The sequence below is a fragment of the Prenolepis imparis genome, unplaced genomic scaffold, assembly GCF_030444845.1.
Source record: "Prenolepis imparis isolate NDT839.2.m4 unplaced genomic scaffold, iyPreImpa1.0 SCAF_6, whole genome shotgun sequence".
Taxonomy (NCBI): Eukaryota; Metazoa; Arthropoda; class Insecta; order Hymenoptera; family Formicidae; genus Prenolepis; species Prenolepis imparis.
The window spans coordinates 15,330,880-15,358,774 of NW_028141164.1; the positions used below are offsets into that span (position 1 = coordinate 15,330,880).

At 34.7% G+C, this 27,895-nt stretch overlaps 2 protein-coding genes across 2 annotated transcripts; both read left to right on the forward strand.

Moving 5' to 3' along the window:
* The first annotated feature begins 1,600 nt into the window (after window positions 1-1,600).
* Window positions 1,601-5,708, forward strand: LOC145937793 (uncharacterized). The gene is made up of 2 exons (XM_083041167.1): window positions 1,601-2,543; window positions 2,614-5,708. Exons 1-2 carry the CDS (start codon window positions 1,601-1,603, stop codon window positions 5,706-5,708), a joined length of 4,038 nt encoding a protein of 1,345 aa, XP_082897293.1.
* Window positions 5,709-5,801: 93 nt separating this feature from the next.
* Window positions 5,802-6,551, forward strand: LOC145937794 (uncharacterized). The gene has a single exon (XM_083041168.1). It carries the CDS (start codon window positions 5,802-5,804, stop codon window positions 6,549-6,551), a length of 750 nt encoding a protein of 249 aa, XP_082897294.1.
* The last annotated feature ends 21,344 nt before the right edge of the window (window positions 6,552-27,895 follow it).

A 27,895-nucleotide genomic window follows, 5' to 3' on the forward strand; every position in this document is an offset into this window, starting at 1 on the left:
CAGTAGGTCAAGTACACAAAATTATTAATTGATAAAGATAAATATTATTATTAATGAGAATAATTAATTCATATTATTAATAACAGAATATTATAGAGTAACGATAAACACGCATCGGCGCGATACACGAGTTATAAGTTGTACCCGTGCCGAGCTTGGCCGTTACGCTCCTGACCGCGCGAATTTCATGCGCTCCCATACGTCAACTTCAATGCCTCACCATTCAAATTCTATTCATTGGATCACATTTTTGTAAAAAACTTTTCGACTTAAAATTTCATGAAGAATCTGTCATTAAAAGCTTCTTCGCCAGTTCTGGGACACCCTGTATATGTCATTGCGCGCGCACGATTCCGCTTACTACGTTAAATAATATGTATATATATATAAATATATATATGTGTGTAATATATACAATATATTCAGCGCAACGGACCACATAAAATTTTGAGACAATTCCGACAGTTTATAAAAAAGTATATATTAAAAATTAATCTACTTTACAAGCTATCAAATGCAATAAGAAAACTTAAAAAAATTTTTTATAAAAACGTCACTGTTTTAAATTTTTAAATAAATAAACCATATTTTTTTATATAAAAAAATTTCTTGCAATATTCTGCATAAAAAAATATAAAAGTAGGATAGTGATAAAGTGTATAGTTTTCGAGATATATTTTAGTTTAAAATAGACATAATCTTACGTAAACTATTAATATCTCGTAAAATACTCATTTTCTCATAATCTTATTTCAATACTTTAATGCACAAAATAATGAGAAGAATCAAATTTATTTATTTATTTATTTATTTATTTATTTATTTATTTATTTAACGGGACTCATCCCCCTAATACAAACAAACAAAATTGAAAATTTTATGTATTAACATTGTTAAAATAATTAACTCATTTAATTAGATATTTCATTTTCGTCATTTCTATTTAATATTCTCGATTTCATCTATTTAAACGATTCTCGCGAAAGCCGTGCAACGGCTCGGATTATCGCCGATCATGTTTACGTTTTTTTCTGTATCTCGCGTCTTTCCCCGCGCCTCGCCGCCCATCGCGGCCTTATTCAACAGCTGTTCGAAATGAAAACACTTTTCGAGACCTTGACATATATTCTTATATACCACACAGTACTCTACCGACTTTTCGTGCGTTTACACCTCTCTCGATCAGCTGCGCTTCTTTATCGCGAAATCCTTTGTTCGCTAATTTTTCAAGTCTGTGATAATTTTTTGTGTTTAATAAGATTTTCTGTTCTGAAATAAACTCGTGTAACTCAGATCATTGTGTCGCTTAATTGAGTATTCACATTCGCTTCGCTTTAACATTTATTTTGGTCCTTCGAGCCGGATTTTCTACTTCGATTTCGCGAACATTCTGGAACACTCGGCAGTATTCTCTCGTGCGTTAGCAAGACATTTTCTCTATCTCTGTGAATATCAGTGTTCTATATTGTCGCATCATTGTGAAGTGCTATCTCGATCACATTGCATTCGCATTGTGAAACATATTATAATACATTGTTCTAAGTGACCGTTAACAATTTAATTTCAACAACAAGTGCTCGTGACCTTTTTCACACTCAAGATGACAACATTCGGAGCAGTCGTCGAAAAGCAACAACATCTCTTCGGCCTGATTTCCCGCGCTTACGTGAACGCCAAAAAACTGGGGCCCGAGAAATTCAATCGATTCGCTATTGATGCTCGTCTTCAATCTCTCGAGCCTAATTGGGAGAAATTCCAACTAAATCACGACAAGATCATCAGCAGTCTTACTGAAGAAATGCGTAAGCATGCATATATCACTGACGATCTTTACTCTACGTGTGAAGAAGCGTTCCACGACGGAAAAGCCAGTCTGATGCATGACCGCGAACCGCTCCTTCCGAAACGTGACGAAGGAAACGAATCTTTTCACGGGAAGAGTGCGTCAGGATCATGTCGCGCGCTGTCAAAAATCAACTTGCCAAAATTCTCTGGCGATTACCATGAGTGGCCTTCATTTCGCGACCTATTCCATTCTATGGTCGGATCGAATCGCGACATACCGAGCGTCGAAAAATTACATTATTTGAAGTCGCAAACCACCGGCGAAGCTGCTCGGTATATCGCCAATATTCCGGTGACAGAAGAAAACTTCTCGCACGCGTGGGAAGCGCTCACATCTCGGTATGAGAAACGTCGCATCCTCGTCACCACCTATCTCGATCGCATCTTCGATTTGAAGCAGCTTACGCAAAAGTCTTGTTCGGACCTCAAAGTGCTATTATCGACAGTCAAGGAATCTCTCGGTGCGCCTACCGACCATTGGGATATCCTCATCGTCTATCTCGTCGCTCGGCGTCTCGACTCGCAAACATTGGAGGCTTGGGAGCTCGAACAGGGAACGTCCACCGACCTCGCCACCTTCAAGGATCTTGAAACCTTCCTCGAAGGTCGCATTCGGGCATTAGAGACCGTGCAATCTCGCTCTTCAAAATCCACCAACGCTGCCTCGAAAGTGCCTCCGAAAAGCAAACCCGCCGCTCGTGCGCATGCTGCTGTCGTCGGCAACACGAAGTGCTCGTTCTGCAGCACACTACATCTCTTCATGCTCAGAATTCGCTGCTAAATCGCTTAGCGAACGCCAAGAATTTGTCAACCAGAAGCATCTGTGTTTCAACTGCCTCGGAACACACCGGCTAAGTGAATGTCGCACCTTGAAGAGATGGAGGCACTGCAAGGGACAGCACCACACGCTTCTCCATCGCGACGTCGCGTCAGCTCCAGTCGCAGCGACTTCCTCAAGTACTTCAGCAACATCTAGCGCAGCACCATCTGGATCTTCTACAGCGCCTGTTATTCGGTCTCATCACGCCGCTGTACCATTCGAGCGTCCTCACGTATTGCTGGCAACTGCCTGCATGACGCTAATCACTGACAATGGTGAGCATTTCAAGGTCAGAGCACTACTTGACCAAGGATCAGAAGTATCGTTGATTCGAGAGTCATTGGTGCAACTACTTCGACTTCCTCGTGATCGCGCGTCACTACCTATCCTCACCGTTGGCGAACAGCACGTCGGCTCCACTCGCGGCATTGTCTCATTACTCCTTCGATCGCGCATTGATCCAGCGGTCGAAATCAACGTCTCTGCTTTCGTCCTGCCTCGAGTCACTGGGCAAGTTCCTGATCAAGCTGTAGTGACTTCTTGGACGCATCTCGCTGATCTACCATTAGCCGATCCAGAATTCGCGGTGCCACGCGGCATTGATCTAATTCTAGGCGCAGACGTTTATGGCTCTCTCCTGCGCGGCTCTGTTCTTCAAGGACCTCCAAACGCTCCAGTTGCTCAAGAGACAGTCTTCGGTTGGATCGTTTCCGGACCTACCAGTTCGGTAACCTCCACTTCTCGTCCAGTCTCATACACCGTCCGATTCACCAAGGACACTAATCTGCACGATGAGCTGCAGAAATTCTGGCTCCAAGAAGAAGTGACCTCTTCATCATCCAGTCATCTTCTTCCTGATGAACTTGAATGCGAGACGCACTTCCGCGAAACACACTCTCGAAATCCTTCAGGAAGGTACGTCGTTCGTCTGCCATTCCGGTCTAATCATCAACCACTAGGAAAGTCAAGGTCATCAGCTCTTCGATCGCTCGAGCGAGTCCGTCAACGACTACAACGAGATTCATCGTTCGGCGACCTCTACGTCAAGTTCATGACTGAATATGAGGAGTTAAAACATATGCAACGTACTGCCGATTCTTCAGATCATCTCACGGCAGTCTACCTTCCGCATCACGGTGTTCTTCGTGAATCCAGTACCACGACGAAGTTACGAGTGGTATTCAATGGCTCATCGCGCACTACTACCGGCGTTTCACTCAACGACTATCTACATTCGGGACCGAAACTGCAGCAAGATCTCGACGCAGTTCTCTTACGCTGGCGAACTCACCACTTCGTATTCGCTGCCGACATTGAGAAAATGTATCGGCAGATTGTGATGCATCCCGAGGACCGCCATTATCAACGAATTCTCTGGGGTACCGTCGGAGCCCCTCAGGAATTCGAGCTTTGCACTGTGACGTATGGCCTCACGTGTGCTCCGTACCTCGCTCTTCGTGTTCTTCAACAGCTCGCCTCCGATGAAGAGCACAACTATCCGCAAGCAGCCGCGATACTACGGAGGGAAACTTACGTGGACGACATCCTCTCTGGTGCTGATTCTCTACCAGAGGCTCAAAAGAAAGCGGATCAGTTAATACGACTTCTCACGGCGGGCGGCTTTCACTTACAAAAATGGGCGTCAAATGAAGAGTCCATCCTGACTAGCCTCTCCATGACCTCTGAAACCCCAACCTCTCGAGAACTTCCAACCGAAGCTCACACTCTCGGCATCGCTTGGCATCCTGCGAACGACGCCTTCAAATTTCACGTGAGTCAGACTACGTCCTCACTCACTCTCACCAAACGATCTGCCTTGTCTCGTGTAGCTCAATTATTTGAACCTCTCGGATGGCTCGCTCCAGTAACCATAGTCGGCAAAATCTTCATTCAACGCCTCTGGAAATCGAATATCGGATGGGATGATCCATTACCGTCATATCTCGCCAACGCCTGGATCAACTTTAACGATAATTTGAAGGACGTTTCCGAACTCGCAATACCACGCTGGATAGGAACATCTTCATCAGCACGAGGCATCGAATTTCATGGATTCTCCGACGCCTCGCAAGATGCACTTGGAGCGGTTCTATATATTCGAACCTTCTCTAATTACTCCGACGCCAAGGTCACACTCCTCGCAGCCAAGAGTAAGATAGCTCCCGTCAAACGGCAGACAATTCCCAGATTGGAACTCTCAGCCGCCATCTTGCTAGCTCGTTTGGTTGCCCGAGTTCAAGATATTCTCGAATACCAGCACGTTCCTGTACATCTGTGGACCGACTCGAGTGTCACCCTCGCATGGATCAGAGGTCATCTATCCAAATGGAAAGAATTCGTTTCCAATCGAGTGGCCGCCATTCAGGAGCTAGTTCCCGACGCACGGTGGCATCACGTTGCTGGAGTCGACAATCCAGCTGACTGCTTGTCTCGAGGCCTCTCACCACGTCAACTCCGTCATCACCATCTCTGGTGGCACGGCCCAACTTGGCTCCAAGGTCCCTCAATTGGGTGGCCTTCAGATGCTCCTCCAATTGACTCTTCAATCAATCTCGAAGAGCGGTCTCAACCTCCTGTCCACGTGTCGATGGTAAGAACACCACCTCACTGGGACTTACTTAATCGATTTTCACAGCTTAATCGTCTGCTGCGTATCACGGCCTGGATCATACGCGCCACGCTCCTCTTCAAGGGTGACACCACACCAGCCTCCACAGGACTGACCAGCGACGAGATCCTCAACGCACGGACATTCTGGCTAAAGGAAACGCAGAAGGCCTATCTTGGCCGAGAACTGGAGATCTGCGCTCAACCAACTGCTCTTCCTCGCACTCATCCTCTACTCAAACTGTCGCCATTCGTCGACTCGGAAGGCATTCTTCGCGTCGACGGACGGTTGAAAAACGCATTACTCGATTCTGAAATCAAGCATCCAGCTATCTTGCCTCGCGACTCTCCTTTCTCACGCCTTGTAATTTCAGACATCCATCAACGGACTCTCTATGGTGGAGTTCAGGTCGTTTTAGCTACGATGAGACAGTAATACTGGATCATCGGTGGTCGAGCCCCGGTCAGCGCTTTCATCCGCCGGTGCGTTCGATGCACTCGACATCGCACCGCCACCGCCAGCCAAATGATGGGATCATTACCGACGTCTCGCGTGACACCAACGCGCCCTTTCTTCAACTCCGGGGTGGATTACGCCGGTCCGTTCACGCTTAAAACCTGGCGTGGACGCGCTTCTCGCACCTATAAGGGGTACCTCATCGTCTTCATCTGCTTCGCCACATCAGCTATCCATCTAGAGCTCGCCACGGACTACTCGACGCAAGGATTCATCGCAGCGTACCGACGATTCATCAGCAGACGCGGTCGATGCAGCTCGATCACGAGCGATTGCGGCACTAATCTCGTCGGCGCCGATACCGAACTTCGCCGTCTATTTAATTCCGCTTCTCGAGAAGTCGCCCACCTTTCTCATCTTCTAGCCGCCGACGGTACCACGTGGAAATTCAATCCTCCCTCCGCTCCACATTTCGGTGGTAAATGGGAGGCCGCGGTAAAATCCACTAAATTTCACCTTCAACGCGTTATCGGTGACTCCGTGCTCACGTACGAAGAGTTCAGTACGTTGCTCATTCAAATAGAAGCCGTCTTGAATTCGCGACCGCTTTGCGCGCTTTCGGACGATCCCGCCGACGTCATCGTATTGACTCCCGCGCATTTTCTCGTTGGCGAATCTCTCATAGTTCTTCCGGAACCGTCGCTAACCGAAACGCCGATCTCTCGTCTTTCACGGTGGCAACTTCTCCGCCACATGCTCGAACGATTTTGGCATCGCTGGTCAACCGAGTATCTGCAGCGCTTTCAAATTCGAAACAAGTGACAGCAGTCAGCCAATTCAATTGCAATCGGGTCTCTCGTACTAATTCTCGATGAGCGACCCACCGTCGAAATGGCCGTTAGCGCGAGTCACTGCTGTACATCCAGGTACAGACGGCCTAATTCGGGTTGTCCGTCCGTACTGCCACGTCGGAGTTCAAAAGACCCATCGTTAAATTGTGTCCGCTCCCGATCAACTCGTAACAATTATGCGTGTAATTGTCGTCACGACTTTCAATGCGTCTTCACTTTCTGTCAAACTGTCCAATCTGTTTAAATTCACGTTGCGTCGTTTACCATCTCACTGCGTACTGCTTAAATCATTTAACTTTTGTTCATTACTCATTATCACGTACAATATTGTAGTCATTTTCATCCATTTCTTATTATTCATTATAGTTTCATTACTTCAGCGGCGTCCAGCCCCTAAGGCGGGCGGTAATGTTAAAATAATTAACTCATTTAATTAGATATTTCATTTTCGTCATTTCTATTTAATATTCTCGATTTCATCTATTTAAACGATTCTCGCGAAAGCCGTGCAACGGCTCGGATTATCGCCGAGCATGTTTACGTTTTTTCTGTATCTCGCGTCTTTCCCCGCGCCTCGCCGCCCATCGCGGCCTTATTCAACAGCTGTTCGAAATGAAAACACTTTTCGAGACCTTGACATATATTCTTATATACCACACAGTACTCGACCGACTTTTCGTGCGTTTACACCTCTCTCGATCAGCTGCGCTTCTTTATCGCGAAATCCTTTGTTCGCTAATTTTTCAAGTCTGTGATAATCTCTTGTGTTTAATAAGATTTTCTGTTCTGAAATAAACTCGTGTAACTCAGATCATTGTGTCGCTTAATTGAGTATTCACATTCGCTTCGCTTTAACAAACATCAGTAAAAGACATAATTCAAATAATTATAATAAGAGACAATGCAATATAAGTATTAAAAATCAGAAACAAAAAATACGTGATAAATCAGTGAAAACATTTCGATAGAGATCGTTTGAATGAGTAGAGCGGACAGTGAAAGAAATCGTCACGATCTGAAAATTTATTCGCCAATATGCTAAGTTTGTTTAGCGGTTTAAATTTACCAAATGAGGTACGATGAAATTCTTCCCCAAAAATTGGACTGATTCTAAGAGGCCTAGCTGGGATACGCAAATTTACTCGTGCCAATAATTCCGAACAACAGATATGGCCGTTGATCAATTTATATAAAAACAGTAAATCTAAAAAACTCTTCTATCTTCTAATGTGCTTAAATTAAGCTTCTTCAAAATTACATCATACGTATGATCGGAGAAACGCATTGGCCTGTCCGTAAGAAAACTCATCCTGCGGAGAAATCGATGCTGAACTCTTTCAATTAGAATGCAACAACTCTTCCGATACGGATCCCATACAATCGAAGCATATTCCAGCTGAGACCTAACAAGCGTGCAATACAACAATCTTAAAGTAAAAATATTTTTAAAATACTTGAAAGAGCGCATTATAAAGCCAAGTTTTTTAAACGCCCAACTCGTGATATTTCGAATATGTTTACCAAACGATAAATCCGCGCTAAAAGTAACACCCAAATCTCGTATGTCATCAACAACTGATAGAGTAAACCCACCTATCATGTAGTCGTGCTTATACACTAATCTTTTATGATTAAAACGAACTACATGACATTTAGATAAATTAAAGTGTAATTTATTCCTATTGCTCCAATGGTCAAGGCGAAGCAAATCTTGCTGTAAAAGATCCGCATCCACAGAGTTATCCACCCGACGAAAAATCTTTAAATCATCAGCATAGAGCAAAAATTTACTATGATAAAATATTTCTCCAATATCATTAATAAATAAATTAAATAGTAACGGGCCTAAATGAGAACCTTGTGGTACGCCTGATGACGCTTTTATAACTCTGGATAGACAATTATTGAACTTAACGGTTTGCAATCTATCAGTTAAATAACTAGTTAACCATTTTAATATGTTACCCCCAATGCCACAGGCACGCAATTTGCAACGCAGTATAACATGGTCAACACTATCAAAAGCTTTTTTAAAATCGGTATAAATAGCATCCACCTGGGAGCCATCCTCAATTGTCGCGCTTATAAAATCCTAATACACCAATAAATGTGTAACCGCAGAACGACCAGCAATAAATCCATGCTGCTGCTCAATCATTACATTCTTCATCATTAAAGCAAGTTTATTAGTAATCAAATTCTCAAATATTTTTAGTATAATATTTTGCTTACTTATAGGTCTATAGTTGTAAATTGATGTAAATTAAACATAGTTATTTTTAAGAAAAAATATGTAATATGCAACTAATAGCTACATACTTTTTGTTAAAATAATTACGTATTTTTTTTACATCAATTGATTCCTCTCATTATTTTGTGCATAAATATATTGAGGTAAGATCATGGGAAAATTAATATTTTACAAAACATTTCATAGAATATGTAAAATTGTGCAATATTAAAATGTACAATATCTCGTAAACTATTTTAGTCATTCTACCCTTATAACTTCTTATGAATATTATCAGAGAAATCATTTTATATAAAAAAATATGAGTTTTATTTAAAAGAATCAAGGTGACATTGATTTTTTTATAAAATATTATTTTTCCATTTCTTTATTGCATGTGATACCTTGCCTAAAACAGATTAATTTTCACTGTAAAAACTTTTTTTTAACTATCGAAAACGTTTCAAAAATCATGCGAATCGTTATCCTGAACACTGTACATGAAGTTGCTTTAGATGAAGACATGCATATAAACACTAGCATATAAAGGTAACAAGATAAGTTTGATATAAAGTTGTTCAAAATTATTCCATTTTCCTTTTCTACATATCGATATAAATAAAAAGATGTGAACTTCATATGCAGATGAATAAGATGATAAATATATATATATAATATATATATATATATATATACATAAGTATTTTATTAGCTTATTACAAAATTAATTCGGTATTCAATTTGCCAATTATACGGGCGGTCGATTCATGTCGTGTTTATGTTATCAGTTGTGATATCAAATATTATCTATCAATTATTTTCAGATAAAATGTAAATATATATAAATTTATTTCATACTTTATTTATATGAAAATAATTGATACAAAATAATTGATAAAACAATAAGATAACACAAAACACGACATGCATCGCAAAATTGTTAACCAAAAAGTAATAATTTAATTACATAATGTTTAAAAATTATTCGATTTATGTGTCGTGTTGGTGTCATTTTATTCACAATAAATCATCAAAATTATTTGCAAATAGATAAAAAAAGAAATACATACATTTTATTTTCTGTAAATAAGAAAGATTATAGAAAAAAAGTAACGATATTTCTGAATTGTTGTGTAAATGTAACATAAATAATAGTATTTATACAATAAATCTCGGTACAATTAGTAGTCACATATACTAAGTGACAGCTTCGTATGTACCGCATAGACCTCGAGACTCGAGTTCAAATCCAAGTACATCCTGCACCGCCTGCAAGTGTATAAAAAACGTTCCTCGTACCGCCCGTATACGTGTCTGCGCTAATATGCGCAGACCACACTTTTGCAATTTTTTTTTTTTTTTTTATGAAAATGTAAAATAATTTGGCAAATTGAATATCGAATTTATTTATGATTTTTTAAAAATGTACATATTTATGACTTTCAAAAATGTAATTATTTTCTATAGTAAGATGACATACATGGTAAAATTAAAATACATTTTAAACATTATATATATATATATAATTTTAAAAATGTTTTAATTATACCTTTTATATGTCATCGTACTATAGAAAATAATTACATTTTTTGAAGTCATAAATATGTACATTTTAAAAAAATCATAAATAAATTCGGATTCAATTTGCCAAATTATTTTACATTTTCATAAAAAAAAAAAAAAAAAAATTGCAAAAGTGTGGTCTACAATTTTCGATAGCAGCGTTATTCCACACGCAATTGCCTGTTGCCAACGTCTCCAAAACTGGCAACGCTGCGTGTCTGTTACCAGCGTCTCGAAAGTGGCAACACTGTTGCCTTTTGCCAGCGTTTCGTTACTGGCACTGGCATCGTCAGTTCATTGTCGTCGATCGTCGAGTCACGTCGGACGTCGGACTTGTAATACAACGATGCCACGACGTAAGTATTATTTTATATAAATTATTTGAAAATAACGAGTTGAGACATAAAAATTAAGGTAACTGTAAGTACAGATTACGCTGCATAAATTATAATGATATGTATAATCTCTCGCTGTTCTCGTTATCATCCTCTTTCTTAGGTTATGAGCACATGCTTGCGACGCTACAGTTTACGTAAATCGTAAGTGTAAGTAACGCACAAGATTTGTCGTATGTCGTAGAAATGTACTACAATCGTTACTTTCGATTGTAGCACGTTTTTATTACACGCCAAAAACTTAGAGACGCCAAAGACTTACGTAAATTGTTGCGTCGCAAGCACGTGCTCATAACCTACGAAAGAGGATGATAACGAGAACAGCGAGAGATTATACATCCCAGCAAACACAGAATATAACTATTATATAATCCATGGTGTAAGAATACCAGAGGTGCGTTCAGATAGCTTACCCGAGTAACTCAGAGTGCATTCCCTTTCTTTCTACATTATTGAGAGAGAAGTGATATAGAAAGAGAGGGAATACACTTGGAGTTACTCGGGTAAGCTATCTGAACGCAGCCCTGGTGTAACATTCCCGAGGATGCGCAGTCGTTCAAAATAATGGCCGCTCTTGAACCAATCAGAAATTTGCCCCAAATTCTAAAAACTAATATAGGCACCGCTATAAGTTAGGTTAGTGGAACCCATGATTTATTACATATTTGTTTTTCTTTGCAGACATAATGCCCTCGTGCTGCATACAAAATTGCAAGAGTCGTACATATTGTACAGATAAAAAAGGAATAACATTTTTTAGATTCCCAAATGAAGATAATATTCGTCAGGCATGGATAAATGCTTGTCAAAGGAGCGAAGTAGCACTTATTAATTGACATAGATTATTATTTATTACTTATTATTTTCATTTTTTAGTTATATCATAATTTTTTATTAGCTTTCACTTTTTAGTATTATACTTTTCCATATTTTCATTTATTGTATTTGTACTACATTTATTTTTATAATTCTTAATAATATAAAAAAATTAATAAAAATTAATAAAAATATTAATAAAACAATAAAAATTTTAACAGTAATTAAAAATTTTTATTCTTAATATAATATTTTAATATAATATGTAATACAACAGACAGCACGTAAAAATGTCTAAAAAATGTTGTAAAGATGTGTTTAAGATATTTTTAAGGCATATGTTGTTTGGGTATATATTTTCATCAATATTATGTTTGAATTCCGCGCCAATTTTTGGGGCAAATTTCTTATTGGCCTTTCCTGTATTCAGCTGCCATTATGCGCAATGTTACACCTGGTATTCTTACACCATGATATAATCTAGAAGTAACACGCAATATAACATGAATTATACATTATTAATATTTATGTTACATAATTTTTTTTTGTAACTGCAATATAATTGTGTTTTAAAACGGTTATATTTCTTTGTTATTTACTGGTTATAACAGTATAACAGCAATATAACTGAAATATTTCACATTATATAACAAATGCTACATTAGCATTACTTTAATATTACATAACATATGTAATATTTTATGAGAAATGTTACAGTAATATTCCAAAAATAACAATATTCAGTAATCATTAGTTTTTACATTTACCGCTATGCGACGCGCGATGATCTAGCTATCTCGTATTTAAATTTCAGTCATGAGAATTATATAAAGCTTACAAAAAATGACTATTAAGATTAAAAAGATGTCATAATTAATTTTTGTCAGTTTAATTTTTCTGATATATCCCAATAGAGAATTCAGGTATTGAACTGATCGAAAACTTAGAAAGCGAACAAATAAATGTCCGAATGAGAGAAAATCGCTCATAATATTATAATATTTAAGTTAAGCTGTAAAGTTTACTATTTTTATATAAATAAAATTTTTAATTTGAAATAAAAATTTTATAAAACAATTTTTTTTTAATATTATAAAAGAATTTTATAAAATAAATTATTTAAATTTTATTATTTTTATATTTAATTACATTGAACTAATTGTAAGTACTTTTGTCATATACGCATATACATGCGCCTAACCTTCATATTTGCATGTTATAACATGTATATAACAATTTTATAACTTATACCGCGCTATATTTATGTTATATCACTGCAATTTTGTATAAATGGGAAATTACAACTAATTTTTATACATGTTATGTAAGTATTATATAATTTTTAAGAAAATTATATAACATGTTATTTACGTGTTACATTAATGTTACACTAATAAATATAGCTGTAACACTAGCTAAATATAGCTGTAATATATATGAGTAGGAAATTACTACTAACGTGTATATAACCTTGTACATTCGTGTTATATTGCGTGTTACATTTCGTTTTATTATGACAATATAACAGTTATATACTCGTGTTTGCTGAGATATCATAATTTATGCAGCGTAATCTGTACTTACAGTTACCTTAATTTTTATGTCTCAACTCGCATGTGCTCATAACCTAATCAAGAGAATGTTCTTATACCCTTATATTCTATTAAAAATAAGAGAAACATATTTAAAAAATGCATTTTTGTAGCACGAAGCGAGGGCAGTAAGCCGATGGCAGCAGCGACGACGATAGCGGCAACAACAACGACGACGACAATGACGACGATGCCAACGGCGATGACGACGAGGACGGTAGCGATGACGACGAGGACGGCAGCGATGACGACGAGGACGGCAGCGACGGCGACGAGGACGGCAGCGACGGCGACATCGCCGTCACAGCCATTGGACAACAAGAGAGGAAACGTAAGAAATGTAAGTTATTTTATGTGCGAAAGCAAAAGGAGTGAGTGCGGACACGGGCAGAAAACTAAACTCAGAACTTTAATGCGACAAAGATGGACGTATATTTGACAAAAAAAATAAACGATTACAGAGAAGAATATACTATGTACTCTTTTGGTACACAACGAATAACGGAACTTATTTCGAAGCTTTATAAATCCGCAAGCGACGGAAGAGAATAAGCGCGCAGATTATTAGACAAGCGATCTATTAATTTGTGTATCCCGACTATCTTTTCACCGTGAGAGCTCCTAAGTAGTGAGAGCGATGGTCGCTCGAGAGGAGGTTTTATACACTCGGTTTTCTGGAACGTTCGAGATCTTCCAGAAATATTGTTATTGCGAAAGATCGAGACATCCGTTGACACTTCCTATTGTCATGTTTGTTGTTATTTGGTATCCTCTCGAACGACCGCGGCTTGTATCGCTTTCGATCCAGACGCGCGTTCCGCGTGCGCGGCCGGCGGCGCGTTTGTGAAGGCGCGGGGCGTCCCGCAGCCGCGCGCTTAAACTACCGAATTACGACGCTTAAAGATTATAATTAATATAACCAATAAAAATGGTAGTAGAAATTATAATTATTGTATCACTATTCAATTTACGAACAATAGAACGGGGTTCGTTTTGAACATTTTATTTGGCTGAAATAAGTGTGCAGATTTAACTAAACTATATACACACATGTAGACATATACTAACATCTACTTTATTATATTATTATTTGCAATTCTCATGTTAATTTAATGCGTTGTTCAATATTTAATATCATTTGCAAATCACACATTAAATTAACATGTGAATTGCAAATAATAATATAATGAACAAGTCATCAGTATATGTGTATATGTGTATATATGTATGTGTGTGTGTGTGTGTGTGCGTGTGTGTGTGTGTGTGTGTGTGTGTGTGTGTGTGTGTGTGTGTGTGTGTGTGTGTGTGTGTGTGTGTGTGTGTGTGTGTGTGTGTGTGTGTGTGTGTGTGTGTGTGTGTGTGTGGCTGCGGCTGCGTTCGGAAACGTCCCCCGACTGCATTCCCTCTCTCTCTCTATACCACTCCTATCTCAGTAATATAGAAACAGACGGAATGCACTCGGGGAACATTTCCGTACGCAGCCTGTGTATGCAAAAATAATTTTTACTAATTTTTTTCATTTTTAACATGTTATATAATTTTCAGCGCATAAATGAAGCAGTCAGGCGGGCCTGAACAAGGAACGGTGTAAAAATAGTTTTAGAAATAGAAAACGTTTTTACGCCGTTCCCCCTGTTTACGTATCCACACCGCTTGCAAGTGCGTACGTCCCCGCATCGCCTGCAAGTACGTACGTTCCCGCACCGCCTGCTAATGCGTTCGTCCCCGCACCGCCTGCAAATGCGTACGTCCCCGCACCGCCTGCAAACGCGTACGTTCCCGCACCGCCTGCAAACGCGTACGTCCCCGCACCGCCTGCAAATGCGTACGTCCCCGCACCGCCTGCAAGTACGTACGTCCCCGCACCGCCTGCAAGTACGTACGTTCCCGCACCGCCTGCAAGTATGTACGTCCCCGCACCGCCTGCAAGTACGTACATTCCCGCACCGCCTGCAAGTACGTACGTTCCCGCACCGCGTGCAAATGCGTACGTCCCCGCACCGCCTGCTAATAGATTCGTACAATTTGAGTACATGTCCGCACCTGCATACCTGCCTCGGTATTAAAAAAAGGTAAAATATTGAATATTACATGCACCATTCATCAAACCACACACATGCACGCGCGCGCACTCTCTTTCTCTCTCTCTCTCTCTCTCTCTCTCATATATATATATATATATATATATATATGTATTTGTCATATATAAGTGTTGCTGTTGTTACATGTAGATGTATACTCTATAATAGATTCTATATATATAGATGTACACTCTATAATAGATTCTATATATATATATATATATACACAGATCGATTATTTTGGGGACCTTTTTTTTCAATTAAAATAACTGTTGTATTTAATGTGTATAATCGTGTATTTCTAATGTATGCAATGTATAAGACCTAATAATGAATATACGTACAGATAAGTATATAGTGATTACTTTGGGGACTTTAGATATATATATATCGACTACTTCGGAGATTTTAGATATATATATATCGATTACTTTGAGGACTTTAGACATCTAAAGTCCCTAAAGTAATCAATATACATCTAAAGTCCCCCAAAGTAATCACTATATACTTATCTGCACGTATATCCATTATGAAATCCTAGACATTGAATTTAAAATAAACGAATCAATAACTAATTACACATTATATTAATTACTTTGAGGTATTTTATTGTAATTGGAAACTTATTTTAAGTTATGATTTAAAAAGGACAGAGCATATATATTTTTTACAATACAATTGCTATCAGAGGTGATTATTTAAATAAAAATGTAATTACATTTTGTATATAAAAAAAAGTCCAGTTACAACATATTTCAACATTATTGCTTTTATCAAGCAATTTGTTAACACTAAGAATTTAATATTTTAATATTAAATATATATTATATATTATATACTTTATATATTAAATATATATTAAGAAATAAATACATTGGTTATGAGAGCCGTACGCGGAAGTTAGGCGTTATAGCGAAAATTAATTCCCGATTTAGCGGCTTCAGTCCGATATTTTTCTCGCCTATATCTCTTTAGAGGGGCCATTGGGGAATGTAGGAATTAGAAATTCTCGAATTGAGAATTAATTCCAAATATAAGTCTTGGCAATGTACCAAGTAAAATTTTCGTGCCTCGTGCACATTATCAAAGTTCTAGTGAAAAATTAATTTTCGCTATAATGTGCCTAACATCCGCGTACGTCTCTCATAGCCAATGTATTTATATTTCTTAATATATATTTAATTTGTTAAATTTTATTTATTTTAAAGAGATCCAAAGATTGGATTTTCTCTGTTTGCAAAATTAAAAGTAGGACATCTTGTATATATGTACATATAAAAATAGAATTAATTAAAAATTAATATATATATATATCCTAAGAAAAATATCTGTTTTATAAATATGTACACAGATCGATTATTTTGGGGACCTTTTTTTCAATTAAAATAACAGTTGTATTTAATGTGTATAATCGTGTATTTCTAATGTATGCAATCATCGATATATAGTACTGGATGGAACATGCGGCAAGATTTCTTTGTTCTTTCGTGCTGAGAGATCTAAAAAGAGAGAGGTAGATGTGTGGGCACGGATCTCTCACTCTACTCTCTTTTCATTGGTTGAATTTTGTTTAAGGAGAAGGGATACAGTACCGTATTCTACAACTTAGGACCATCGTTCTAACCTTATTGCTATACGTGTGTATTGTGTACATAAACGTGTGCATAAACGAGTATAATAGCATAGAAGTTTATTATATTCGTTATAAATAATTAATAATAATGGTTTTTAGAATATGTACTTCATTATTTAATTGAGAAATATATATGAAATTTTGAAATGCCTCATGGCCCCGTAGCTCCATGAGCCGCTACTACCCACACATCGTCTTGTCTCTTTCTACGTCTGTCAACACGGTTTCGGTAAAGCCCCTCGCACAATGCCAGGCAACAGGCAATAGGAACAGGAAATAGAAAATATCCAACAATAAAAGCAGGGAATAATATCTATTCCTTGCTCTTATTGGTGGATATTTTTTATTTCCTGTTCCTATTGCCTGTTGCCTGGCATTGAGCGAGAGGCTTAACATGCTCCATCCAGTACTATATATCGATGTATGCAATGTATAAGACCTAATAATGAATATACGGACAGATAAGTATATAGTGATTACTTTGGGGACTTTAGATATATATATCGATTACTTTGGGGACTTTAGATATATATATCGATTACTTTGAGGACTTTAGACATCTAAAGTCCCTAAAGTAATCAATATATTACTAAAGTCCCCAAAGTAATCACTATATACTTATCTGCACGTATATCCATTATGAAATCCTAGACATTGAATATATTTAAAATACATGGATCAATAACTAATTATATTGATTACTTTGAGGTATTTTATTGTGATTGTAAACTTATTTTAAATTTGATTTAAAAAAGGACAGAGCATATATATTTTTTACAATACAATTGCTATCAGAGGTGATTATTTAAATAAAAATAAAATTACATTTTGTATATAAAAAAAGTCCAGTTACAACATATTTCAACATTATTGCTTTTATCAAGCAATTTGTTAACACTAAGAATTTAAAGACTCTTTATATATTAAATATATATTAAGAAATAAATACATTGGTTATGAGAGCCGTACGCGGAAGTTAGGCGTTATAGCGAAAATTAATTCCCGATTTAGCGGCTTCAGTCCGATATTTTTCTCGCCTATATCTCTTTAGAGGGGCCATTGGGGAATGTAGGAATTAGAAATTCTCGAATTGAGAATTAATTCCAAATATAAGTCTTGGCAATGTACCAAGTAAAATTTTCGTGCCTCGTGCACATTATCAAAGTTCTAGTGAAAAATTAATTTTCGCTATAATGTGCCTAACATCCGCGTACGTCTCTCATAGCCAATGTATTTATATTTCTTAATATATATTTAATTTGTTAAATTTTATTTATTTTAAAGAGATCCAAAGATTGGATTTTCTCTGTTTGCAAAATTAAAAGTAGGACATCTTGTATATATGTACATATAAAAATAGAATTAATTAAAAATTAATATATTCTATGAAAAATATCTGTTTTATATATATATATATATATACATATATACACTTTATATATACATTATATCAAATATATATACATTATATCATATATATTTCTACTATATACTTAATATTATATAATATTATATATAAATTAATATTATACATATTTAATTGTCCTCGAAATAATCATTGCGTTTATACATTGTCCTCAAAGTAATCGTTACATATAACTCATCATGCATAAATATAAAATAATTTATATAAATACATAATATACATAATTACATAAAAAATATAATTTTCTTTGTTAAAACTGCATAATAGAGGTGCTCTTTTTAATTTTAATAATCTTAAAATATATTAAACAGAGAAACTTATTAAACATTGTTTAAAAATATTGAATATCGCTCTCATTTCTAGAAGGTAGTAGCATAAAAAAGTATTACAGTTACATATAGACATTATCAAATATGTATATCTTCTATATATTTAATTATGCATAATTATAGTTGTCCTCGAAATAACTATTGCGTTTATAAAATTGTCCTCAAAATAATCGTTATATAACTTACATATATATAAGATAATTTATATAAATATATAACATACATAATATATAATATACATAAATAATATACATAATATATATTATACATATATATAATATTTACATAATTAATATATATACAGGTTCATAAAATATGGAGATTCCTGAATAACTCCGAAAATATGCAAAATAGAAAGAATGTTTTAAACAAAAGTTGCAGGATTTTTCCATTAAAAAATTTCAAGGTAATCTTTACGTGACCTTGACGACGCTGTTCAAGGTTATAATAATATTTCTATGTAATGCATCACTTGAAATCCTGCAACTTTTGTTGAAAACAGTTTTTTCTATTTTGCATATTTTCGGAGAGATTTAGGGGTCTCCATACTTTTTAAACACTCTGTATATGTATAATATACATAAATAAATACAAAAAAAATGACAATATTATTTTGCTTGATAAGACTGTATATTAAAAGTGTTCTCATTAATTTTAATAATCTTAAGGTGATGCTGGAGTGACGGCCGAACTCCGATAGGTTAGCACCACACATATCCAAACATATACACGTATACACATATACACACGATAGGTTAGCACCACACATATCCAAACATATGCACGTATACGCATATACACACATATATGCGTGAAAATGTTTTTAATATTTAACTTTTTTATTAGACTTGCAATCTCACTTTTTATTGTTTACTAATATTTCTTCATGTTAACCCTATCGCGTATACTATATTTTATGCACAGATAAACTGCAGAACTATTTTTATTAAATAAGTATTGTTACGAGCTGACATGAAAGAAGCCGATAACAAAACTGTAATTTTTGATTTTTATATGATTTATATATGGAATTATAGCTAACGCGGTCCGTTTTTATAAGTACTTTAATCGTGGAAAAGGATTTATTGATCTGTATAGTCAATAAAAAGATATCCCAAAATAATCTCTATATTCGCATTCGGTCGGTACCTCCAGCATCCCCTTAAACTATAATATAGAGAGAGAGAGACTTACTAAACATTTTTAAAAAATTAAATGTCGTTCTCACATTTCTAGAAGATATTAGCATAAAAAAATGTACTTCATATCGCTCATATTTTGGATGTATAAAACAAAATCTGAAAATATATCAATCTTTATTTTTCCTCAATTTTCTATACAAAGTGAGGTTTATCCTCCATCCTATGCTTGGTATTTACGATGCAACGCAGAGTCTTAAAACTCTCTTTTTATTATTAGTTCTATATAATGTTGTATTATGTTCTAATATAGTTTAGAGGAAATTAATTTATATCATCCCGATTCTCTTTCGTTTACATTTTACATATTCATTTTATTGCCATAATAAAATAATTGTTTTATTACAATTTATATAAGAATTGGAAAAATTAATATATAAATTAATATATTAATATATGAAAAATTAATATATGAAATGTATATTACTTATATTAGATACACACATACACACCTAGGCACGTATATAAGCACGTATATACACGTACGATAGTATAAAATTATGTATTTCAGCTGCACTTATAATTCTTTTACTTTTACAATAATGGCAATAATGTATATGATATATAGAAATAGTACCTATTCTATTACTATTTTACCTATTTTATACACATCTATATACTACTATATCTATAGTACTACATCTATACTTACTAAGATATTTCATTAAAAGTAAAAAAATTATTTTTGCAATTCGAAATATTTAAAAGTCTTACACAAAGTTCTTTAATAATGTAATGATTGATATAATTTTCTATATTTAATACATTACAGATTATAGAAAATAAAAATTTGTATCTCACATTGATGAGTAAGTTACGTAAAATTAAAAATTGCTTTTTTCAAATATAATTTTGATTAATTTCATTTGCAATAAAATTGTTTGCAACTACGTACTGTTTTTTGCAATCTCTTAAGATATTTCACTAAATATAACAATTAAAAATTGGATATGATAATTGCAAAATCCATTCTTAGAATGAAATTTAAAATACTCAATATCAAAAAAATATATAAATGTTATAAAAAAATTTAGCTGTTCGTAAAATTTAATTTCCAAGAGTTTAATAAACAATATACACTCGTCAACAAAATTAACGCATATGTATTTTAAGTCAAAATTTTGCATAATTTTAAATAAGCATAACTCCGCTAAAAATGATCGGATTTGAAAAATTTTTTTTTCACTGTCAAGCTTGAAGTCTCTACTTTAAAAACCATTCGTCAGATTTTTAATTTATCCTCCTCCCCTGTACGCTACTGCTTCAAAAGTAAGGACGTAAACAGAGAAAATCCAATCTTTGGATCTCTTTAAAATAAATAAAATTTAACAAATTAAATATATATTAAGAAATATAAATACATTGGCTATGAGAGACGTACGCGGATGTTAGGCACACTATAGCGAAAATTAATTCTTCACTAGAACTTTGATAACGTGCACGAGGCAAGAAAATTTTACTTGGTACATTGCCATGACTAATATTTGGAATTAATTCTCAATTCAAGAATTTCTAATTCCTACATTCCCCAATGGCCCCTCTAAAGAGATATATGCGAGAAAAATATCGGACTGAAGCAGCTAAATCGGGAATTAATTTTCGCTATAACGCCTAACATCCGCGTACGGCTCTCATAACCAATGTATTTATTTCTTAATATATATTTAATATACAAAGAGTCTTTAAATTCTTAGTGTTAACAAATTGCTTGATAAAAGCAATAATGTTGAAATATGTTGTAACTGGACTTTATTTATATACAAAATGTAATTTTATTTTTATTTAAATAATCACCTCTGATAGCAATTGTATTGTAAAAAATATATATGCTCTGTCCTTTTTTAAATCAAATTTAAAATATGTTTACAATCACAATAAAATACCTCAAAGTAATCAATATAATTAGTTATTGATCCGTGTATTTTAAATATATTCAATGTCTAGGATTTCATAATGGATATACGTGCAGATAAGTATATAGTGATTACTTTGGGGACTTTAGTAATATATTGATTACTTTAGGGACTTTAGATGTCTCAAGTCCTCAAAGTAATCGATATATATATCTAAAGTCCCCAAAGTAATCGATATATATATCTAAAGTCCCCAAAGTAATCACTATATACTTATCTGTCCGTATATTCATTATTAGGTCTTATACATTGCATACATCGATATATAGTACTGGATGGAGCATGTTAAGCCTCTCGCTCAATGCCAGGCAACAGGCAATAGGAACAGGAAATAAAAAATATCCACCAATAAGAGCAGGGAATAGATATTATTCCCTGCTTTTATTGTTGGATATTTTTTAATTTTGCAAACAGAGAAAATCCAATCTTTGGATCTCTTTAAAATAAATAAAATTTAACAAATTAAATATATATTAAGAAATATAAATACATTGGCTATGAGAGACGTACGCGGATGTTAGGCACATTATAGCGAAAATTAATTTTTCACTAGAACTTTGATAATGTGCACGTGGCACGAAAATTTTACTTGGTACATTGCCAAGACTTATATTTGGAATTAATTCTCAATTCGAGAATTTCTAATTCCTACATTCTCTCTATATATATAGAATCTATTATATAGAATCTATTATAGAATCTATTATAGAATCTATTATAGAGTGTACATGTACATGTAACATATTTTAACTAGTATTATAGATTTTAAATATTATATATTTTATTACTGAAAGGAATTGGATAACGTAAATCGTTTTACTAATGATATTTGAATTTCCCACGCGTCAGAAGGATCACGAAAGTAAGCACAGAAATGTTGCAGAAACATTACATAAATATTTCAATGTAATAATGGAATATTGCATATTCATTGCGAAATAGTGCTGCAATGTTCTGGCAACATTGCAGCAATGTTTAAATGTCCGCCCTCAGTAACGGTGCAATGTAACATTGCAGTAATCTATTTTACAAAGTAACATATCTGTAATAATGTACAATATACATTAAAATTTTAACAGATTTTATGAACATAAAAAGGCATCCAAGTTAAAACGTATATGATTATAAATTTACAACTGCTATAAGCATCCAAAATGCATATATAATTAAATAATAAAAAGAAAATTGCTCGTCACATTTGGTCTCTTATAATAATTTAGTTTGTGTTACAATATACGAGCCTTTGCTTAATTTATTATTTGTTTTTTAAATAATAAAAATTAAATAATAAAATTTAAATAATTTACTTCATAAAATTTAAAATTTTGTTTTTAAAATAAATATATAGTACAATGAACAGATTTTTACTCATTCTCATCGGACATTTATCTATCCAATTTCTAAGGAATCAGTTCAGTACTTTGATATCTGAATTCTCTGTGTTGAGATTGAGGCAAAAAAACTAAACCGATATAAAAACAGGTATGATACCTTTAGTCTTAAAGCAAATTTCATGAAATTTATATAATTTTCTTGACTAAAATTTAAGGACAAGATAGATATAGAGATCTTCTAATAAGAGTCTGGCCACGACTGGGATTGCCGCCATTTATGCATAAAATTATAGAGAAAGAAAACAATATAAGCTTACTGTCTCACTCGATTAACGCATGCGCACAATTCGTTGAGAAATAATTTCAGCAAAATAGATTTAGTAGAGTTGTTGCAAATAACTGGGCTGAGCATGGAATCATGATATAATAATAAATTTATATAATTAAACACTAATTAACACTAACAAAAGGCTTTGATGATTTTTGCGATTCCAAAACCAGCTGTGTTGAGTAGACAAGAACCTTTGACTATATAAATATGGACTGCTAGTTACCCCCACTTTTCCTATATGGACAATGCTAAAGAAAGAATCCAACATTGATTCGATATATTGCGAGAGTTAGGCCCCGCCCTGATGACCAAAAAGCGGGAATTTCAAACACATAAAGGTTATATTCAACGAAATCTTTGAGTCAAAGATAGAAATAAAATACATTATAATATTATTATTTGAATAAATAAGAGATAATGATAAAAAACAAGAGGAAACAAATATAAAATAATGAAAATCGTAAAATACAATATTTATTCATATAATCTACTTCCCTTAAACAGAACGGTTTTTGTACATGCATGTCTAATAAAATTATCGTGCATTTTTAAAGAAAGAATTTTAGCTTCGTATTTTAACTTAACTTCTAAATATTCTAAATATTCTAATATGATTAATTTAATTAATTCATACTTATGGTTTTCTAATATGTCTAATTCTAAAATATGTGTTTCAAAATTTGTAAAAATTATATTTAAATTTAAGTTTCTAAGAACATTACTTATAATCCGCATATTTACATTTTTACATTTTAATTTATTTTGTAATTTATACATGTTAAAAACTTTTTCTGTTGTTGAAGTTATGGTATATAAATCTACTCGTGGGTGTCTTAAGAATCCAAAACTTATACGTTTAATAAAAATTGAAGTAGCTTCTTCGCATTCGTTTAAAAGATTGTAACATGTCAAGCACTTTAATTTTTGTAATATTTTTTTTTCTACGAATCCTGAAATATAAAGAACAGCGTGGTTCAGTGATTTATCTATTACTGACAGCGGCACGTCATTTACAATAATTGAAGAATTAATTTCTTCGACATATTTGTCATCGTCGTGATCATCGCTCATAATTGAAGTTGATGAAGATACATTTTTTCCTGATGAAACTGTTAAAGTTGAAGTGCTGTCAATGGATATGCAATTAGCTTCAGCACAGAAGATTTAATCTCATTGTGATTTAATAATCGTTTATAAGCTGCTGCTAAATGCATACAATTAGGATTATTGTTAAATCCACTCATTGCTCGAATACACGAAAAAAAAGTCTCTATGTGATCTTGCGATAACTTATATGTTAAAATATATTTCAACATATTTTTAAAATATATTTTAAATACCCTGTCTCTACATAAGAATGATACATTATTTTTAAATTTTTTATATTTATTATGAACCCGATAAAGCCAGTTTTTACTTTAGAATCAATGACAAGTTTTTCATCTTTTAAACGAATTGTGGAAAAATAACGTGATACCTGATCAAAGAATTCAAAATAATGAAACGCTGTACTTTCCATTAGTGGCTTCTTATAACCATTTAAAAATAAACTTCTTGAATTTAAACAATCAAAGGCATTGTTGACTATTCTACAAAATTTAGCTGTTGCTGCATAACCAACGAAATCAGGATTTTCATCATCTTGAAGCTGCTCTAAAGCTGCAGCGCAGCTTTCGCTTAATGTTTGCGCTGTTAATTTAACATTTATTTTATTTCTATACCACTTTACGTGTTTCTGGTTTAATTTATTACGTAAATGAAAGCCTCCAGATTCCTGTAATTTTACTAAATTTTCGATGTACTTAAAATCGATAACACCACCCTGACCATCAAATAATATTCTTTTCGATGCAAAAGCATTTCTTACAAGCTTTAACATATGTGCGGCATCGAAAAATATAAAAATATTATAACCACATGATGGGTGTGTAAAGAATGATTTATCATTAAATACATCGGCATTCAATGCATTGCACATTGAAACATTTGCAGGCAATCCATCGAAAGTTAAGGCAATAATGTGTACATCTGACTTCGTAACAAAATCTATTACTTTTTTAGTTATTTCAGCACGTTCATTTGCTGTTAATCCGGCCACCAAAAAATACGCAACGGATATTTTCCACCTTTCATTAATTCCGGTTAATAAATATATTAATTCTTCTTTCGCGACTGGCAAATTTTCTGGATCTTCAATTATTAATCCGTAGTCAACATACCCAATGAATCTTTTTTCAGTGTGACTGTACTGAATTTGCTTTCTTATGGCCATTTCGTCCATCGTTAAGCATGCATATAGTTTTTTATCACCGGCAGCTTCAGTTTTTCTTTTTAAAATATCTACTGCTTCTTGAGTGAAGCCAGGTGACCCATTTGTATTGCTATACCACGAACGTATTGTTGATGGATCCGGTAATTTATTTTTAAAGACTTGTCGGATATAATTATAGGCTTTTGGGCTGTAAAAGTTTACCGTCAAAGCAAAAGCACGTAGCTGGGGTGAATATTTACCTTTAACTTTCCTCTTTTCTATTTCTTTAACAATCGTAGTCTCCTCTGATACAGCCTGCACATTTATTAGCAAATTTTTGTTAATGAAAAAGCAAGTAGTACAATTGAATAACAAACATTTATTTATTATGCCTATATAAAAACACTAAAAATTATTAATAATTTTAAATATAAGATATAAATAAATTATAATATTATTAGATAATATAATTACATGGTTGACATATTAGTCATGTTTGGACATGATTGATTCTAAACCCGAATTTACACTTTGACAGAAAAGCAGAAACCAATCAGAATTTGAATTGCGTTGGTAGTAAGTTTACTACCACCAAATTTATTACCTAGTAAGCTTACTACGAGTTCTGAGTGGCTTCTGTTTTTCTACTTCATGCTTTTCTACCAAGATGTGAATTCAGCCTAAATTATTAATTACATTCAACTTTCCATCAAATAGATCATTACAATGTTTTATTACCATAATATTATTATCATTTACAATGATTTATTTACAATTGTTTGATTTGATATTTCTAATTCATTATTAATAATCAAAGAAATAAAGTATATGTTATTATAATTAAAATGTCAGGGAGTCGATTGTTTATCTTGGGTGAGTTTGCTCACGAAGTAAAAATAACAAGTGAATAGATTTACTAGATTTCGACAAATGAAATCGTAGATACTCTAGTGAATTTCCTCACCTTTTGTAATTTTCACCTCGTGAGCAACTCACCCAAGAAACACAATCAACTCCCGGAAGAAATGATTAAATTTGATTGGACATTCACAATTTAAATTCATATAATTTTTGAAACCAAACCTCCACAATATCAGCAGAATTTGATGACAGAAGACATTTTTGCTTAAGATCCATTAAAATCATATGTGATTGTGATAGTAAATGAGACGACACTTGAGCGGTTTCCACAGGCTTTAACGCGGAAGTTTTTAATGTAGCTGTGTCAGCTGTCGATATGCCAGACTCATCATGAAGTAGAGAATGATGTGACTTCTGACATACTCTACAGGAGTATTTGCTTTGACAGTCTTTCCGTACATGTTGACTAAGGCAGTTAAAGCAGCGATGCAATTTATTTACCAGCTCGCGTCGCTGTTGAACCGATTTGGATTTGAAATCTGTACACAAAGATAGCATGTGATTTTGCTTGCAAACCGGACATTTGAGTGTGTTCGCGGTATAACTTTGAACGACCGATTTGTTATTCGTTCTTTTTTGAGCTCCGATCGCCGGTAGGATGTTTTCGAAAGCGCGAATTCGAGCGGCAAGAAATTTCTCGAGAGCTTCGTAGGTCGGACAATCTGTTGTGTCGCCTAAATGCAATTCCCATGCCTTTCGCGTCGATTTATCTAATCGTTGAGAGATCAGATAGACAATAAAATCGTCCGAATGTTCGACTGGTCGACCGAGATTCCGCAATGCTTGTATCGCCATGGATGTTTTATCCCGTAACGCAGTTAATTCGGACGCTGATTCCGAGTTAATGGTCGGTAACGAATGCAACGCATGTACATGTTCGTAAACAAGTCTACGATGATTGTCATAACGCGCTAAAAGAGTTGTCCAAGCTACTTGAAAGTTAGCCTCGGTTATTGGCAACGTTTTCACGAGATCGCTAGCTTCGCCCTTTAAGCACGATAACAAATAGTGCATACGTGTTACATCCGCTAAATCCGGGTTGTTTATGACAACTGAATTAAAGTGATCGCGAAATGTCTCCCATTCGATAAACGCGCCGCTAAATGTCGGAAGACTTATCTTAGGGAGAGACGGTGTGATCCTGGCGCCGGGCGACGATGAACTGTTGCGATTTGAAGCGTCGTGAAGGGGTTCCGTGCTGACAGGTGTTAACTGCGCCTGGCGGTCTGTCATATAATCCAAGGCCTCGAAGAATTCTTCTTCACAGTCCAGGAAGTGATCCTCGGTGAAATATTTCTCTT